This window comes from Rhinatrema bivittatum, chromosome 5 (genome assembly GCF_901001135.1).
Source record: "Rhinatrema bivittatum chromosome 5, aRhiBiv1.1, whole genome shotgun sequence".
In the NCBI taxonomy this organism is placed as follows: Eukaryota; Metazoa; Chordata; class Amphibia; order Gymnophiona; family Rhinatrematidae; genus Rhinatrema; species Rhinatrema bivittatum.
The window spans coordinates 44,779,667-44,798,381 of record NC_042619.1 but is presented as its reverse complement, the minus strand read 5'-3'; the positions used below and the strand labels follow the sequence as shown (position 1 = coordinate 44,798,381).

The window sequence follows — 18,715 nt, the reverse complement described above, 5'->3', positions numbered from 1 at the left end:
TTCTTTGGATAAAAAGGTTTGCCACATTTCAGTACTTTTCTGGAAATAGAGCTTGGGAAGATTGCAAGACTTGCTCCTGTTGTCAGTGGTGGCAGACGGAAGCCTCCTTATTTAAATGACTCCTCCCTTTAATCAAGGCTTCCATGCTGCAAAATTCCTGATCTGCGTAAATGACCACATCTCTGGAGATATTTGCTATGTGGCATTTTTGTTTCATGCTGCACAGAGGCTATTGGGAACAGATCAGCAAATCTTTGGATCAATTCTATCCATATATATTTTTTTCACATTTCTGAATTTCACTGAACAGAAACTCATTTCTTTTAAGATATCCCCTGAGAGCCACCTCCGCCACATCACTGAAATAAGTAAGTATGTTAATACAGTCAGTGTACTCTAAAGTACTAAAAGTAAATATAAGAACAGTGGAGGCGTATCAGTTTTCTTGATTGTTAAAACACATCTAGCTTCAAAGATAATTGTATATTCTGGTTTATTGGTACTTTGCACTGTTCAGCTTGATTGCTATCTTTTTGCTGTCTACTCAGTGGTGTTTTTCTTCTACAAAGGTATGAGATCATGAATTTTAAGAAAATGGGAAAAGATTACTTTGATTATATCAATGTTGGAAGCTGGGACAATGGTGAACTAAAAATGGATGATGACGAAATCTGGTCAAATAAAAATGCAATCATTAGATCCGTCTGCAGTGAACCCTGTGAAAAGGGTCAAATAAAGGTAAACAGCTTTCAATGTTTGTGGATGTGGTGATGGTAGTGGTTCATTTTCAGGGCAATCCATACTGGAAACTGGATCAAATGGGGAACAATTAGGTAACGTGATTGGGTGTGTAGAGCATTCCATCGGTATTGTATGTGTGTGTAGCAGATCTAAAAATATTAGAATATGAAAACTATTTGACTGTATTCTGCTTGAATTTGCTCTTATTCCTAATTGGGAGTGAATGTTCTTTGGGTGCACTTTTGTTTTGGCTTTCATGCTTTCATGATCCACGAGGAACCTTGGACCCTTCTAATATATAAGATGCAGGGGAGTTAAGCTGTTGTTACTGTTTTATTTCCGTGAACAACCAGAAGTTCTTACTCCATTTGTACAGTTTTGTTTCATAAAATGACAGTTGTAATAATGGAAGCCCTCCCCATGCACCATATTATTTGGTTGTTTTAATTCAATTTTGAGCACAAGTCATTTGTTGGGGAATTTCCTTCCTCCCAGTGCTTCTCTTCTCTCCTCTTTCTCCCTGCTCTCCTCTTTCTCTCTCCCCTCCTCAAGCTGCCCAGGTCAGAGGTCGGATTATTATATAAATTCTGACTCCTGACCCGGTAAGATGATTTAATTAACTTCTCTGTTTTCTTAAGCATAAAGAACACTAGGAATGGAGTTTCTCTCTGACCTGCCCAAGTCTGCTTACATTTAGTTCTGACTGGATGGAGATGTAACTCAGGGAGCTTGGGATGCAGCTGGATTTTAGCAGGCTGCTTGACTGATTTTCTTTGGCTTGATGATCAGGGGAAATGTATTGCAGTTTGTGTCCCTTTTGTGTGCTTTATTAGTTTGATCCCAACTTTGAAACCTATCAGTGGTGCAGCATGTCTACACCTAAGTGGTTGCCTGGAGTTTAATGTTAGTACTTAATAAATTGTGTAGCGGGAGCTGCTTCATTTATAAAACACCACGCATTTCTGCTCTAAAAGTGCATGCATATGGTTCAATATGCATGTATATTTCAATGCAAGAAAACACATATATTCTACCCATTTTATAAACATGTATGCATATATTTAATGCATAAAATAATTGTGATACTGCGTACATAAACACTGAAATTCTGTTTAGGGAAACATTTGTTTAAAGGCCTGTCCATGATTGTGTGTAATTTTAACTGTATAATGTGATTATTGTTTTAAATTTAGAATTGTTGTAATCTGCATTGAACAGCTGATTGACTGGAAGGAGCAGAGCATAAACACTTGAATAAATAAATAAACAAATAAATAAGCGACTACTGAGAGTTCTTCTGAACCCCACTCAGGAATGCCACTGGACTGCCCTTTTACATATGAAATCCAAAATATGTGCACACTATTGATGTTTATAAGACAGAATATCAAACTCACAATCTCCACAAAAAGGAGTGTAATTATAATAACAACCAAATAAATACTCCACTCCTCTCACAATTAACTTAAATTATTAACTGTTTGAGAAATATTTTTTGGTAGGAAAAGGTGGTTTCATACATAGCCACTAAACAAGGTACCTTCCAGGTTACTATGATTTCACCTTAATCATTAACTTTCAATCAATCCCCTTGTATTCCAAGGTAATGCTTCAAAAAATCTTATAAATATATTTTTTGAAGAATTTTTCTTATATTGCATATTAAAACCAACTTAAACCACCATCTTGAATATTTTTCAAATGTCTACAAAAATACTTAAGTCATTCCTGTTCTGCTCAATTTTGTAAATCCCAATGTGGCCATGATTCAAAAATTCATCCTTCATCAGGGGATACCAGTCATTATACTGAGGCAGGTCAACATCACCGGTGACAACATTATCTGGAAAAGCTATGAGAAGCTGGAAAAGTAGTCAGGAATGCAAAAATTCAAATGGAAGAAAAAAGAGCAAAAACGGTAAACTGGAGGGACGAGACCTTTTTTTTAGCTATGTTAGTGATAGAATTCTCTGTCAAAATAGGTAACTCAGAATCTTCACCTCTCTGCCCTGCCAAGGAGTTCCCCAAGGCTCCTCCCTCTCTTCTACCCTCTTCAGTATCTACCTAATCCTCCTCTGCCAGCTCCTGTCTGACCTTGGCCTTAAATTCTAGAGATGTGAATCGGAACCGGAATCGGTTCTGATTCCGGTTCCGATTCACATCGTGTTTTTTTTTGTCCGGCCCAATCAGGTTTTTTTTATTGGCTGCACCCAAGCCGATAAACAAAAAACCCACCCTGACCCTTTAAAAATAATCTCTTAGCTTCCCCCCACCCTCCCGACCCCCCAAAAAAATTTTACCGGTACCTGGTGATCCAGTGGGGGTCCCGGGAATGATCTCCCGCTCCCGGGCCGTTGGCTGCCACTAATGAAAATGGCGCCGATGGCCCTTTGCCCTTACCATGTATCCATGCCATTGGCCAGCCCCTGTCACATGGTAGAAGCACTGGATGGCCCATGCCATTTTTAAAGATGGCGCCAGCCATCCAGTGCTCCCTCCATGTGACAGGGGCCGGCCAATGGCACGGATACCCTGTCACATGGTAAGGGCAAAGGGCCATCGGCGCCATTTGTATTAGTGGCAGCCGATGGCCCAGGAGCGGGAGATCACTCCCGGGACCCCCACTAGACCACCAGGTACCTGTAAAAATGTTTTGGGGGGTCGGGAGGGTGGGGGAGCTAAGGGATTTATTTTAAAGGGTCGGGGTGGGTTTAGGGGTTATTTTTGTGTGCCGTTTTTCCCACCCTCCCCCAAAATGATAAGATAAGCCCCACAAACAATTTCGGGGGGTTTTCCTATTGGTTTCTGTGAGCCCCCGATTTCTGGCGATTTTGAAAATATCGTACGATATTTTCAATCATCAGAAGCCTGATTCACATCCCTATTAAATTCCACATCTACGCGGATGATGTACAAATCATCATACCAATACAAGAATCCATCTCCCAATCCCTAAAATTCTGGGAGAAATACCTTGCCTCTATTAACTTCTTACTCACAAATCTCCACCTGGCCATCAACTCGTCTAAGACTGAACTTCTCTTCATCTCTAACCCCCAACATCTCAAGCCTAAAGGATGTTCTAAAGGAAGGCTTTTTCAAGCTCAAAGTTATGAAAAAACTCAAACCCCTACTTCACACCCATGATCTCCGCACAGTCATTCAAGCGACCCTCTCCGTCAAATTGGACTACTTTAACTCCCTACTTCTAGGCCTCCCCTACTCCACTATAAAACCCCTCCAGATGCTGCAGAATGCTGTTGCCAGAAACATTACAAATGCCCTTAGATCCGACCACATAACCCCTATCCTTAAGGACCTCCATTGGCTCCCGATCCCCTCCCGCATCCTCTACAAAACACTCACCATCATAAGAACATAAGAAATTGCCATGCTGGGTCAGACCAAGGGTCCATCAAGCCCAACATCCTGTTTCCAACAGAGGCCAAAAACCAGGCCACAAGAACCTGGCAATTACCCAAACACTAAGAAGAACCCACGCTACTGATGCAATTAATAGCAGTGGCTATTCCCTAAGTATAATTGATTAATAGCCATTAATGGACTTCTCCTCCAAGAACTTATCCAAACCTTTTTTGAACCCAGCTACACTAACTGCACTAACCACCTCCTCTGGCAACAAATTCCAGAGCTTTATTGTGCGTTGAGTGAAAAAGAATTTTCTCCGATTAGTCTTAAATGTGTTACTTGCTAACTTCATGGAATGCCCCCTAGTCCTTCTATTATTCAAAAGTGTAAATAACCGAGTCACATCTACTCGTTCAAGACCTCTCCTGATCTTAAAGACCTCTATCATACACAAATCCATCTACAATCACAATTCCAGCTGGCTAGACGAGCCCCTCCGCTTCATACAGTCCAACCGCCCCACCAGAGCAGCCCGTAAAGGTACCCTCTACACCCCTTCCCTAAAGTATGCGCACTTCTCCTTCACAAGGGAGTGAGCCCTTTCTATTGCAGGCCCCACCCGTTGGAACTCACTACCCACGAATCTCCGCCTTGAGCCATGCACCATCAAATTCAAGAAGAAGCTAAAAACCTGGCTCTTCAAACAGGCTTTCCCAGATTAGGACATATCCCCCAACCTCATTGCAACAATATTATGCTACCAGTTTTAATTGATACATTATTGTTTACCTGTTTCTTGCGCTTCTCTTCTTTCACTTCTCTAACATGTAACCCGTTATGCTAGTTATTGTTTTCTGTACTCCCATTCCCTGCCCCTGTTCATTGTATTTTCTACCTATTGTTTAATGTAAACTGACATGATGTACCCTCTAATGTCGGTATAGAAAAACAGCTAAATAAATAAATAAATAAAAAAGAAGTGCAAGAATGGCATTGTGAGACTGCAAGGTGAAGGGGTAGAATATGTAGAAGCTTAACAAATATTTCTGTTCAATGTGTTCACTGTAGTAGGGCCACCAGCAGGATTACTTAACACAAACACAGATAAGATTGTAAGTGAAGTAAACCTTAATCAATTTTCAAAATAGTGTGTTTGTGAGGAGCTAAATAAACTTAAAGTAAATAAGGTGATAGGACTGGATGGGATACATCCAAAGACATTGACAGAACTTAGAAAAGTCCTGGCAACTCTGCTGGCTGACCTTTTCAATGCTTCTTTAGGGTCAGAAGTAATTCCAAAGGACTGGAAATGGGTAGATGAAGTTTCTATTCATGAAATTAGAAGAAAGGAGGACGCTGGGAACTACAGGCCAGTTAGTCTGACCTCTTTGGTGAGCAAATTAATAGAATCACTGCTAAAACAGAAGATAGTGCAGTTTCTGGAACCCAATGGCTTACATGATCTGAGGCAGCATGGTTTTATTAGAGGTAAATCTTGTCAGATTAATCTGATCAATTCTTTGATAGAGTTGGATCAAGAAAAATACTAGATGTAGTGTACTTGGATTTCAGTAAGGCCTTTAACATGATTGCGCATAGGAGACATAAATAAATTGAGCACCTTTGGTTTGGAACCTAGACTGTCTAACTGGGTTAGAAACTGGCTGAGTGGGAGGTAACAAAGGGTAATAGTAATTAGAGTTTACTTTGATGGGGCATTTTAGTGGTTGCCTCAGAGATCAGTCCTGTGATCAGTTCTTTTCAACATTTTCATGAGTGACATAGCAGAAGGATTGCCAGATAGAGAGACAGAGAGCTTTGAAAAACATGAGGAGGGATCTAGTGAAACTCAAGAAATGGTCTAGAGACTGGCAGCTAAGATTTAATGCTAAAAAAATGCAGAATAATGCATTTAGGCTACAAAACCCAAGGGAAATGTTCAGTACTGGAGATTACATTCTTCTAAGCACAAAATAAGAACAGGCTCTGGGGTGATTGTATTTGATGATCTTAAGGTCGCCAAACAGGTGGATAAAAAAGCGAAAGTCAAAAGCAAGAAAGATGCTTGGCTGCAAAGGGAAAGGAATGATCAGCAGAAAAAGGGAGGTGAAATTGCCTTGTATAGGTCCCTGGTGAGATCTCATTTGGAATATTGTGTACAATTCTGTGGCCTGCACCTTCAAAATGATATAAACCAGGTTGGTGGTTGGCTACCAAAATGATCAGTGGTCTTCGATCTAAAGCATATGATTATAGAATTAAAGATCTAAAAATGAATACCCTAGAGGAAAGGCGAGATAGGGTAGATATGATAGAGATTTATATGATTTAAATATCTCAAAGATTTCCATACACAGGAGGCTAGTCTCTTTCAATAGAAAGGAGGCTCTAGAACAAGGGATCATGGGATGAGGGTGAAAGGGGGTAGACTCAGGAGGAGTAATCTTAGGAAATATTTCTTTACAGAGAGGATAGTGGACACATGGAATAGCCTCCCAGTGGAAGTGGTGGAGGCAAAAACGATATATGAATTCAAGAAAGCATGGGACAAATACAGGGGATTTCTGAGGGAGTAAGGGGAATTGTACGGGCTACATACATTAGACAGATGGGCAGACTAGATGGGCCATATGGTCATCTTCTGCCGTCATGTTTCTATGTTTCTATATCTAACTCCCTCCAATTCACGCAGAACTACCACCCAGCCCCAATACACAATTAAAAAGTCTTAATATCAACTACACCAGAAAATTAGCAGGAATAAACCTACGCGAGTAAGTTGCCAAATATACAAAAATGTGTTTTAAAATAGCAATTCATGCACATAACTATTGGCCCTGCCCCAGAATGCACCTAGTCCACCCCTTTATGATGGGTGTATTTGTGCACATGAAACATAAAGTACATATATACTTTGCTTTTTATAAAATACCAATTAAGTGAGTATAGGAGGTTAATATTCAAAAGTTACTGCTATTTACTAGCAAAAGACACTGCTATTACTAGCAACAGTAAAATGGAATAGAGTTAGGGCCTTATTTTCTAAGGCTATCGCTCGCTTGCGTCCTTACCTTTTCCCCGTCCGCGGTGCCTTTGCGGAGTCGGTCCCGGTGACACCCCGACTCCTCCTCTTCCGGGCCAACTCTGCCCCGATTTCGATAGCGCAGGCGTGCGCTACCTTTGCAAGCTATCGCAGGCGTGCGCTGGTTAGCGCACGCCTGCGATAGCCTTGGAAAATAAGACCCTCTATGTTTTCAATACAAAATAGTGTGTTCTATAATCACACTATCTCATCATACATGATGTAAAGCGATGTGATACCCTAGGTGAATGTCGGTATATAAAAACAAATAAATAAATAAAAGAAAGAAAGAAAGAAAAAAATATTTAAGAAGCTTTCTAAAATGGAGCATATCTCTCTCGGTTCTCAGCTCCTCAGGGAGACTATTCCACAAACTGGGGCCCGCAATATTAAAGATTTGTTTCCTGGACTCGGTCAGACGTGCCTCTCTGAGAGGTGGGATCTCCATATGTGTTAGGAGGATTGGAGGCATCAAACAGATTGAAACCTTCAGATCGCTGCAGTCAAACATGAAGGGGCATGTCCATATAGGGCCTTAAAAAGCCACATCACCGTTTTAAACTTTACCCGCCAACTGATGGGAAGCCAGTGTAGGCTAGCCAATAGTGCAGGATAGGAAATGTACGCTCTTTCAATGCATTGAATGTATTCATGGGTAAGCATGCATATTGTATGTATGTTCTGGGGTAACGATACACGTATTTTATAATATGTGCATATATGATGCACTTGGGTTATAAAATATTATTGAAGATCTACATGTAGCCATATACTCGTGTATATGCTGCCGTGTGTAGTTGTTTGAAAGTTATCCTCTTATTTTAAAACAGGAAACAGACAAAATAAACACATTTTAAAACATGCAATGTGCAACAAAACTCATTTGCAGGATTTTTGTACTATTTTTGCTCCTGCTCTGGCCAAAACATAAAGCTGTGTCTTAGTAAGTATACAAATCTGTTATTTGCTTGATAATTCTTTTTGCTGAGTTAAAACAAAGACTTTTAGGTCAGTGTTTCCCAGCCTTCTTCTGGAGGCACATGTAACCAGTCTGATTTTTCAGGATACCCATAATGAATATGCATGAGAGAGATTTGCATCCAGTGGGTGGTCTTTGAATGCAAATCTATTTCATGAATATTCATGAAAACCTGACTGGATAGGGTTGGGAAATACTGCTTTAGATCCAGGTGCCAAGAAGAAGATTGAGAAAGAAAAAGGAAATATTTCTTTTCTTTTCTTTTTTTTTTTAAAGATTACTCCTTCCACTTAAGTGACATTAATCATGTCATACGCTGCAAATATCCATAAGACTGCTGTACCCCAGTTTATGATACATGTGCTTACCTGAGCACCACTGACATGTATGCATTAGCAGCCATACTGAGCTGCAGCCAGAATTTATTTCTTTAACAGAATCAGTGGAGAAAACGATGCTATTTAACAGCAATGTCCTAGAGAACCTGAAGACAGCTGATTGTAATGGACATAGTCTCCGCCTTTTGACTCGATAGTCTCCCTATGTTGACAGATGGAGACTTAGTCCCTGCCCCTCCAGTCTGGTGTAATTGGAAGCATTTGCAAGAGAAATGGCTCAGGGTGTAATAAGCAGAATAATTGAAATGCTTCATTTTACTGAGATTAGTGCTGCCAGGTCAGGCTTCACAAAGGGACGGGGGAACTAGTTTGGTGAATCTGCAAAACAATTTAATCACACGTTACCAATTTGCAGAAGCCCCCACCCCCGATTTTATTAATTCTGAATTCATCAGTTCTCAGGTTGTCACACAGGATGGACCTTGTGAAAAGCCATCTTAAGTAGGGAGTGAAGTTAATTTACATGTGAACTAATTGCTTTCAGTTTAAGACAGAGCCTGACCAGCTTTTTAAAAAAAAACGAAAAACAAACTTGTTTTCTAAATGGGTCTGCATTGATGGTGGATGGGCTGCATAAAGGAACATTTTCTTCCACTGTACAAACACAGGATACAAATTGAAGAGCAGGAGTCCAGCAGCCTATCTCTTGTAAAGGAAGCCTTGCATTTAACTTAATCTGGCTGCACCTGGACTATGACTCACTTCTTGCTTTTAATTGGATTTTTTTTATTATTATATATTATAGTAACAAACTGTACTTTATGAACTTTTGTGACACTCTTTTGGGCAATAGTACTAAATATGTAATTCCATTTCGCAGGTCTATTTTTCTTGGGTTTTCTTGTTGATGTTTTGTTGAAAATAAACCTGTTCTCCAAGCACTTAAAACATAGTGAGGCCAAAGAGACTGCTTTGATAAAGGAAAAACATAATAGGATTGAGTCACCCATATTTTGAGCTTAAAAACATTTCTGACAGAAAAATACCCGTTGATGTTTGTGAATACAAATATCCAAATCTTTTGTTTTAAAAAAAAATGCAGAGGCCCTACATATTTTAGGAAATCTGAATAAACCTGCCTTTACCTGGATTTCTAGATCACCCTCTACTCCGAATAGAGCAATACATGATTAACTTCATTGTAATATGCAAGATCTATGTTAACCATTTCATGAGAAAGAGGCACTCTCCTGATGTCATCAACATCTAGAACTGGGTAGAGGAAGTACTCTGCGTTTGAATCCCAATCCATATGTCCATTTGAACTAAGGAGAAGAATTTCAAGATGCCCACTTACAATTCAGTCACCAAACTGTCTTCTATAAATGTGCTTGGTCACACCTACACAGCCCTGTTCTATAGGAATCAATGGGGAAGCAACAATAAAGAAATAGATTAGATAATTTTCATTTATTGTATAAAAAATTACTTTTGTAATAAATAAGAATCTATCAAATAATGTTATAGAGGAGTCATGAAGAATCTCGTGTATGTTGAAGTGTTGAAGCCAAAAAAAAAAAAGCAAAATGCCTGGGATTTTATGCACATTATGGGGACAATTTTCAGCCAGTGTAAAGTACTTACCCTGAGACTTTATATAAATTTCACACAAATTTGTAAAGTGAAAGAACACATGTCCTTTTGTTTTGAAAATTATCTTGGAAAAGGTATCTGCAGATATTTACACCTGTTAAAGTGTGCAGGTTGTTTCTCCAGCAGAATCTGCATGCATACGTTTTATAACTCACTAGTTACAAATAAATATTTGGGCACTTATCCAGCTAACATTTAGCTGGATATCTTATTATCCAGCTAAATTTTAGCTGGATAAATTAGTGCCTTCGGGGACATTTCAGGGAGGCGTTAGCTAAGCCAGATAAGTATTCTGGCTAACTCCAATATTCGGAGTTAGCCAGATAATTTATCCAGTTAAGTCTGGTAGCTCCAAAGAGCTGTCCAAAAGTTAGCTGGATAAAGTTAACCAGCTAACTTTAAAATAGACAGCTATATTCAATAATATGACTGCACTTTTTAATATTAAAATAAATAAATAAATAATATACCTTCCTAGTTAGCCAGATAATTTTATCAGGCTAACTGGGACATTCATCAAATTCGTTGGGGCCCAAACACACGTTAAATGGGTCTAACGCATGTGATAAATATCGCAACATAATTAGCATGCAAATTTTAAATTTGTTATGCATGTGGGAAGAGGTAATACAAATGAAGGTGTCCTACCACATTTTGCGATAGAATAACGCAAATTAATGAGGGTTTAATGTCAGAAATAATTACACCTTTTTTTTTTTTTTTTTTTACAATATCAGGGAAAAAAACTTTTTATCGCACATCTGCGGCCGTTATCATGGATCATGGCTATTATTGCGGTGATTATCATGGAGAGGGAGACAGCTTTGGAGCTGTCTCCCTCTCACCCACTTGGAAAAGCTTTGCAGGAGTGGTGTCAACAGCCACCCATGGAATCCTCTCTCCTTCTTGCTTGACTTAGAAAGATTTGCGAGGGGGCACCAGTCATTTCCCCTTCCCACAATCCACCTGCCTCCCCCTTCCCTGATTTCAACCCCTATCCCTTGGACTACAAAAAACACTCACATACCATTGGAGCCCCCAGCCAAGCCGGCAGGTCTCCCCTCATGTTGGCTTGGCATCCAGTGGTGCTCTGACAATGCTAATATAATGTGCAACTGGCGGCATTATCAGAGCAGTGCTAAACACCAAGCAGACACAAGGGAAGAGGGATTCCTCTTGGTGGCTTGGCTGCAGGCACCAAAGGGTAAGTTTTTTGTGAATCTAAAGGCTGTGAGTGGAGATCTGGATGTGAAGCAGCAGAGATCATTGGGGGAGGCTGGCAGCCCTGCCCACAAATATTTTCATTGGGTGAAAAAGAAGAGGGATCCTGTGGTGGGCTCTCTGCCCATCATATCATTTTTAAATCAAAGGGAAGGGCTTGATCCCCCATGAGTTTGCAAAGAAATGGGAGGGATTGGCATCAAGCGGGCTGACAGTCCTCGGTTTACCTTTTTATTGGGCAGATGGGACATGATCTAGCTGGCTAGCACTGATATTTAGAGCTAACCAGCTAAGTTTTGTAAAGGTAGCCAGCAAGATTTTGAACAGCTAACCAGATATTGTGCAGCCCTTTGAACTGGATACATGCTACTGAACATCCAGTAAAGATAAGCAGTTAAAGTTATCTAGAGCCACACTGCAGCCACTGCATACTGACCTCCAAATTTTGGAAGCCCTAGGATCACCCAGACTTGTTGCTAGTTTTCTGCTATCCTAAAGTATTATGAGATTTATAACTCTGAATTTCTTTCTGATATGATAAAACTAGAACTTGCTCATGCTTTTCTGGTTCTCTGTAGTAATTAACACTGCAGAACTGTGATTTCCAGGTGATCCGTAAAGGAGAAGTCAGCTGCTGTTGGACCTGTACACCGTGTAAGGAGAATGAGTTTGTCTTTGATGAATACACATGTCAAGCATGTCAGCTGGGGTCCTGGCCTACAGATGACCTTACAGGTAAATATATTTTGATAAACAGAGTAAAAATAAGTTAGTCAGAATATTCATTTGATATGCACTTAAGAAATGTGGTTTTCTCTTGAACTATCATTTAAATGTTTCTTCTCAAAAAGCTGTTATTATCGGTAGCAACCTGATGATGCTTTTCTTAAACCATGTAAGAGACGATTCAATATGTATTGATTGGTATATCATTGGTATATCATTTATTAATTATTGCTCATGTCAGGAACATTCACAAAGATGGTAACGTTCAAACCGGTGTGCGGGCACACATGTGCGCACGTTCGTTGATCCGCACCCAGGGATGCGGCCATGTTATAACATGCAGGCATATATGCGCACGTGTTATAAAATAGGCTGGGCGCGCGCACAAATCCTACTTCTACCACGTAACTGGGAGGATTTTAAAAGCGACGCATGCCGATGCTATTTCCAGTTTACACAGTTTGTTCCCAGATCACCCAGTTAAGGAATAGGGCTTGTAAACCCCCCTAGTTTAATAGTATTCCTTCCTCACTGTTAGCCCCGACCCTTAAAACCCCGCCTAGATATTTTTGTTTTATCAATTATACGTCATGCACAGCAGAAGTAAAGTTATGCGGCTGGGGACCCCTTCCCCTGCCAGATCACGTAAGTATTTACGTGCAAATTTCAAGTTTAAATCCTGGAATGCCCATGTCCCTCTCATGTTCCACCCAAGTTATGCCCAAGTCCTGCCCCTTTTTGGAAACTTTTAATTTGTTCGCGTAGCGGGAAATACGTTTGTATCTGGGCAGCTTTTCAAATCCGCTCAGCGCGTGCCAGCCTGACTTATTTGCACATCCCCTGATTGATGCATGTGTCAGGCTTTTAAAATTCACCTTTATTAATGCATGATAATGTGCATTGCTATGCACCACACTTTATAAACAGACCCATTAAACTGCTATGCACTCTTCCCAGAAATCCCTCAATCAGGATCTTCTTAAGAAATATTGGCATACTGGTTCAGGATTTCTACTTTTGATGAGCTAGTTATTGGGTATTTTGGTAGCTGAAGCCAACACTGCAAGCCAAACTTCCATAAAAACATGATTAACCATGGCAAGAACAGGAAGAAAATGTATTTTTATAAAACACATTTAACATAATTTTTAATTAAGTTAATGGGCTATACAAAAGGATTTAAGGACAATTTTCAACAGAATACCCTTCTGGCTGTCTACTCATTTACTTTTTAGCCTTTTCAAATCCTCTCAATTTTCAATCACAATGTGCCCACATGCATTGTATTTGAATATTTTCCTGTTATGCAGATAATGCCCACATTTGTCCAATCTAAAATAATGGTGCAGCATGGTTATGCGGGCTGACTAAACATGTACATTTTTGGAAATTAAATGCATGTACCTAGTTGTTAACCAAACTTTCAAAATGTTGCTCCGAAGGCCCCATGGTAGTGTGGCTAAAAGTACACATGTTGTGAAAGCACATGTATACTATTAGCTGGCTGAAAATCAGTTTAGGTGGATTCACCTAAACATAATTCCTGACTAAACCTATGAAAACAAACCTCTGTGATTTATGAATGGTTTTCCCCATAAGCTCAGATCTTAGATGAGTTCCATTTGAGTTTATGTTTTATATTACAAAAAGTAATAGTTGTACTATTTTTTGTGGTGTAGTAGTGATTCATTCTGCTGCAGCATCTTGCTTCTCCATGATATAGTATTACTGTGACTATGATCATTATGAAGCACAGCGATGACCTGTATGGCATGACAGGTCCTGTGTGCAACGCTAACGGAATGGTAATTTTCAGCACTCTATATAACCAATGAATTCAGCATCAGGTATTCAGATCATGCTGACCAAACACCCACTCATCCACAACCTTATCAGATCTCAAAGCCCATTATTTCTTCTTGTAAAAGGAGAAATCAGTTAAATCTACCACTGGTGAAAGTATTTTACTTTATGAAGTCTAAAGCGTATTAATATTAAGCTTGGGAAGGTTGATAAATTTGTCTTTGACATGATATTGTAGCTCAGTGATTATAGCCCAAGCTTTGAAACCTACAAGCTGGGTTTGAATCACATTGCTGCCATTTTATATGTGTCAAATTTTTAAAAAATCATATAACATAACAAACATCTATTGTAAAAGCTATTTTTATACTGCTGTCTTCATCTGAAAAGACTTTATTTAGTTTAGAAAGAGACCAAAAATATTCAAACAATAGTTAGTAATGGATATTCAGATTTTTTATTTAATTGCAGTGATCCTGTAGAAACAAAATTATCTTTCTTAATAGTTACTATTACATATACTCCTATATGTAAAATTTTAATTGACTTAAGAGGGAAGGGTTAATGAACATATTTTCTGTGCATGCATAGCACGTTGACTTCTGAAGAGTGGATCTGTGAAAGTTTGGAGTTTTTGTCAAAGTCACTGATAAAATGTTATAGGAAATACAGAGCTCTTTTGAAAGAGGCACATAATCAAGGCCACAGGGGATATATTTTAGGCACATTTACTGCAGGATTTCTTTTGTTTTAGGGCTTGAATCACTCCATCTGGCCTTCTCATCACTGGGGGGTGGGGGAGGTTTATACACCTTTTGCCCTTCGCATCTTCCCCTGATTATCTATTTAGCTTCAGGGAGGACAGATGGTATGAGGTCTTATATAATACACACACTATCAAACTGCGAAAAAAAAAAATGAAAATGGCATCTAACAAGTAATAAACAAAACAAAACAAGCCAGTTGCATAGAGGGGAAAAAGCAAAAGATGCACATACAGAAAAGGAAAACTGCAAAATAGGTGCGCCGGTGCGCGAGGGCCCTGCTCGCGTAAATCCACCCGTGTATGTGCTTATCCTATACTCTCTTGAATCTCTCATTACTGTTTTTGCCTCCACTCTCTCTCCTAGAAGGCTATTAGATGCATCCACCACCCTTTTCATGGAGAAATATTTTACTCATGATATTACTCCTGATTCTACCCCTTTGTTTTAAGAACTTCTTTTTAGCTATCTTTGATTTGTCTATCTCTGTCATATTCCCTCACTCGCAACCCCGATCTCCATGTCTCCTTTCCTTTAAGGTATAGATATTAAGGTCCTTAAATCTGATATCAAAAGGCGCAGACCCCATACCATTTTGGCAACCTTTTTCTGGATTGCCTCCACTTATCATAAGGATTGCATAAAATTGTCTTCACTAATGACTTGGTTTGAAGAAGCAAAGAAGGTAGGCAGACTAACTTAGCTAAACTCAAATGGGTTTAGATAGAAACAAAAAATGTTGTGGCATTTAAAGACTTCAGGATCCATCCAGTCTGCACAAATTACTTCTGGACTCATGCTGGGCCTGGTTGGGTTGTAGCTCACCTACTTTGGAGTTATGCCTACCTGTCTCAAAGGCCAAAGATAAAGAAAACAAGGCATCATTAAGCCTCAAGTCCTCTTTCATCTATCTTTTCCCTTCCATCCATAACGCAGTGCTGGATGGTCTCTGCATCTGACACTGTAGCTTCAAGCCACTGGCACCACTCCTCCCCATTCTGTGTGTTAAATGATCTGAAATTTGAATTTAGTGAGATTCCATAGATACAGAGCAGCTTTTAAACTAGAACAAGAGGAAAGCTGCAGGCATGGACATTGTTTAAAAATACAATCTTAGAAGCGCAGTCCAGATGTATTCCATGCTTTAAGAAAGGTGAGAGGAAGGCAAAATGATTACTGGCATGTTTAAAGGTAAGCCGAAAGAGGCTATTTTAGCCAAAAAAAATCCTTCAAAAATTGGAAGACGGATCCATCTGAAGAAAATCGGAAAAAGCAGGGGAGCAAGACTGATACTTCACTTTCAATGCAAAGCCAGCATAGCTCTCTGCTTCATTGGCAGGGGAGCAAGACTGATACTTCACTTGCATAGCCAGCATGGCTCTCTGCTTCAACGGCAGGGGGGAATGAAGAAATGTGGATCTATATTCAGGCAACAACCAACAAGGACTGAATTACATAGTCTGAATAAACAGATAAGCATGGGTGTAGCTTGCTTATTGCGGTGGTTAATACCCCTAATTAATTAAGCTATTTCACTTAGATGCAGTTCCAACACTGCTCTCTACATTAAAGGTGGGGTAGAAGGGAAATAGAATAAAAAAGGTTACTAAGAGCCAAGAGTAACAGATAAGTATGAGAGAAAAAAAAAGTGTGAAAGCTTGCTGGGCAGACTGGATGGACCGTTTGGTCTTCTTCTGCCGTCATTTCTATGTTTCTATGTAAGTTAAGTGTAAAACATTGATAAGGCAGGCTAAAAGAGATTTTGATATGAAGTTGGTTATAGAGGCAAAAGCTCATAATAAAAACTTTTTAAAATATATCTGAAGCAAGAAATCTATGAGGGAGTCAGTTGGTCTGTTAGATGACCAAGGGGTTAAAGGGGCTCTTAGAGAAGAAAAGGCCTCACAAATCTGCTTCACTTTTTTGAAGGAGTTAATAAACATGTGGATAAAGGTGAGCCGGTAGATATAGTATACTTGGATTTTCAGAAGGCGTTTGACAAAGTTCCTCATGAGAGGCTTCTAGGAAAAGTAAAAAGTCATGGGATAGGTGGCGATGTCCTTTCGTGGATTGCAAACTGGCTAAAAGACAGGAAACAGAGAGTAGGATTAAATGGGCAATTTTCTCAGTGGAAGGGAGTGGACGGTGGAGTGCCTCAGGGATCTGTATTGGGACCCTTACTGTTCAATATATTTATAAATGATCTGGAAAGAAATACGACGAGTGAGATAATCAAATTTGCAGATGACACAAAATTGTTCAGAGTAGTTAAATCACAAGCAGATTGTGATAAATTGCAGGAAGACCTTGTGAGACTGGAAAATTGGGCATCCAAATGGCAGATGAAATTTAATGTGGATAAGTGCAAGGTGATGCATATAGGGAAAAATAACCCATGCTATAATTGCACGATATTGGGTTCCATATTAGGTGCTACAACCCAAGAAAGAGATCTAGGTGTCATAGTGGATAACACATTGAAATCGTCGGTTCAGTGTGCTGCGGCAGTCAAAAAAGCAAACAGAATGTTGGGAATTATTAGAAAAGGAATGATGAATAAAACGGAAAATGTCATAATGCCTCTGTATCGCTCCATGGTGAGACCGCACCTTGAATACTGTGTACAATTCTGGTCGCCGCATCTCAAAAAAGATATAATTGCGATGAAGAAGGTACAGAGAAGGGCTACCAAAATGATAAGGGGAATGGAACAACTCCCCTATGAGGAAAGACTAAAGAGGTTAGGACTTTTCAGCTTGGAGAAGAGACGACTGAGGGGGGATATGATAGAGGTGTTTAAAATCATGAGAGGTCTAGAACGGGTAGATGTGAATCGGTTATTTAGTCTTTCGGATAGTAGAAAGACTAGGGGACACTCCATGAAGTTAGCATGGGGCACATTTAAAACTAATCGGAGAAAGTTCTTTTTTACTCAACGCACAATTAAACTCTGGAATTTGTTGCCAGAGAATGTGGTTCGTGCAGTTAGTATAGCTGTGTTTAATAAAGGATTGGATAAGTTCTTGGAGGAGAAGTCCATTACCTGCTATTAAGTTTACTTAAAGAATAGCCACTGCCATTAGCAATGGTTACATGGAATAGACTTAGTTTTTGGGTACTTGCCAGGTTCTTATGGCCTGGATTGGCCACTGTTGGAAACAGGATGCTGGGCTTGATGGACCCTTGGTCTGACCCAGTATGGCATTTTCTTATGTTCTTATGGCATTTTCTTAAGGCCATTGCAGAAAGACTAAATTAATTCTTTGCTTCTGTGTTTACTAATGAGGATGTTGCAGAGACACCAGTTCCAGAGAACGTTTTCACAGATGATGATTCAGTTGAACTGAACCAAATCACTGTGAACCTGGAAGATGTAGTAGGCCAGATTGACAAATTAAATAGTAAATCACCTGGACCTGATGTATGTACCCCAGGGTTCTGAAGGAACTCAAAAATGAAATTTCAGATCTATTAGTTAAAATTTGTAACCTATCATTCAAATCATCCATTGTACCTGAACACTGGAGGGTGGCCAATGTAACCCCAATATTTAAAAAGGGCTCCAGGGGTGATCCAATGAGCCTGTTTTCACAGTGCCAGGAAAAATAGTGGAAGCTATTCTAAAGATCAAAATCACAGAGCATATAGAAAGACATGGTTTAATGGAACACAGTCAGCATGGATTTACCCAAGGTAAGTCTTGCCTCACAAATCTGCTTTATTTTTTGAAGGGGTTAATAAACATGTGGATAAAGGTGAGCCAGTAGATGTAGTATATTTGGATTTTCAGAAGGTATTTGACAAAATCCCTCATGAGAGGGTTCTAAGCAAACTAAAATGTCATGGGATAGGAGGTGGTATCCTTTCTTGGATTACAAACTGTAGGATTAAATGGTCAATTTTCTCAGTGGAAAAGGGTTAACAGAGGAATGCCTCAGGAATCTGTACTTGGACTGGTGCTTTTCAATATATTTTTAAATGATATAGAAAGGAATACAACGAGTGAGATAATCAAATTTGCAGATGATACAAAATTTTG

The 18,715-nt window shown here is 39.5% G+C and overlaps 1 protein-coding gene across 2 annotated transcripts in view; it reads left to right on the top strand.

The window, feature by feature from the left end:
* The window catches only part of GRM5 (glutamate metabotropic receptor 5), a 933,671-nt gene that overhangs the window by 733,202 nt on the left and 181,754 nt on the right, over positions 1–18,715 (top strand). For both annotated transcript variants that reach the window (XM_029602292.1, XM_029602291.1), the window contains exons 5-6: positions 570–738; positions 11,992–12,118. In XM_029602292.1, the coding sequence (XP_029458152.1) occupies positions 570–738; positions 11,992–12,118 (296 nt within the window). The remainder of the gene's footprint in view (positions 1–569; positions 739–11,991; positions 12,119–18,715) is intronic.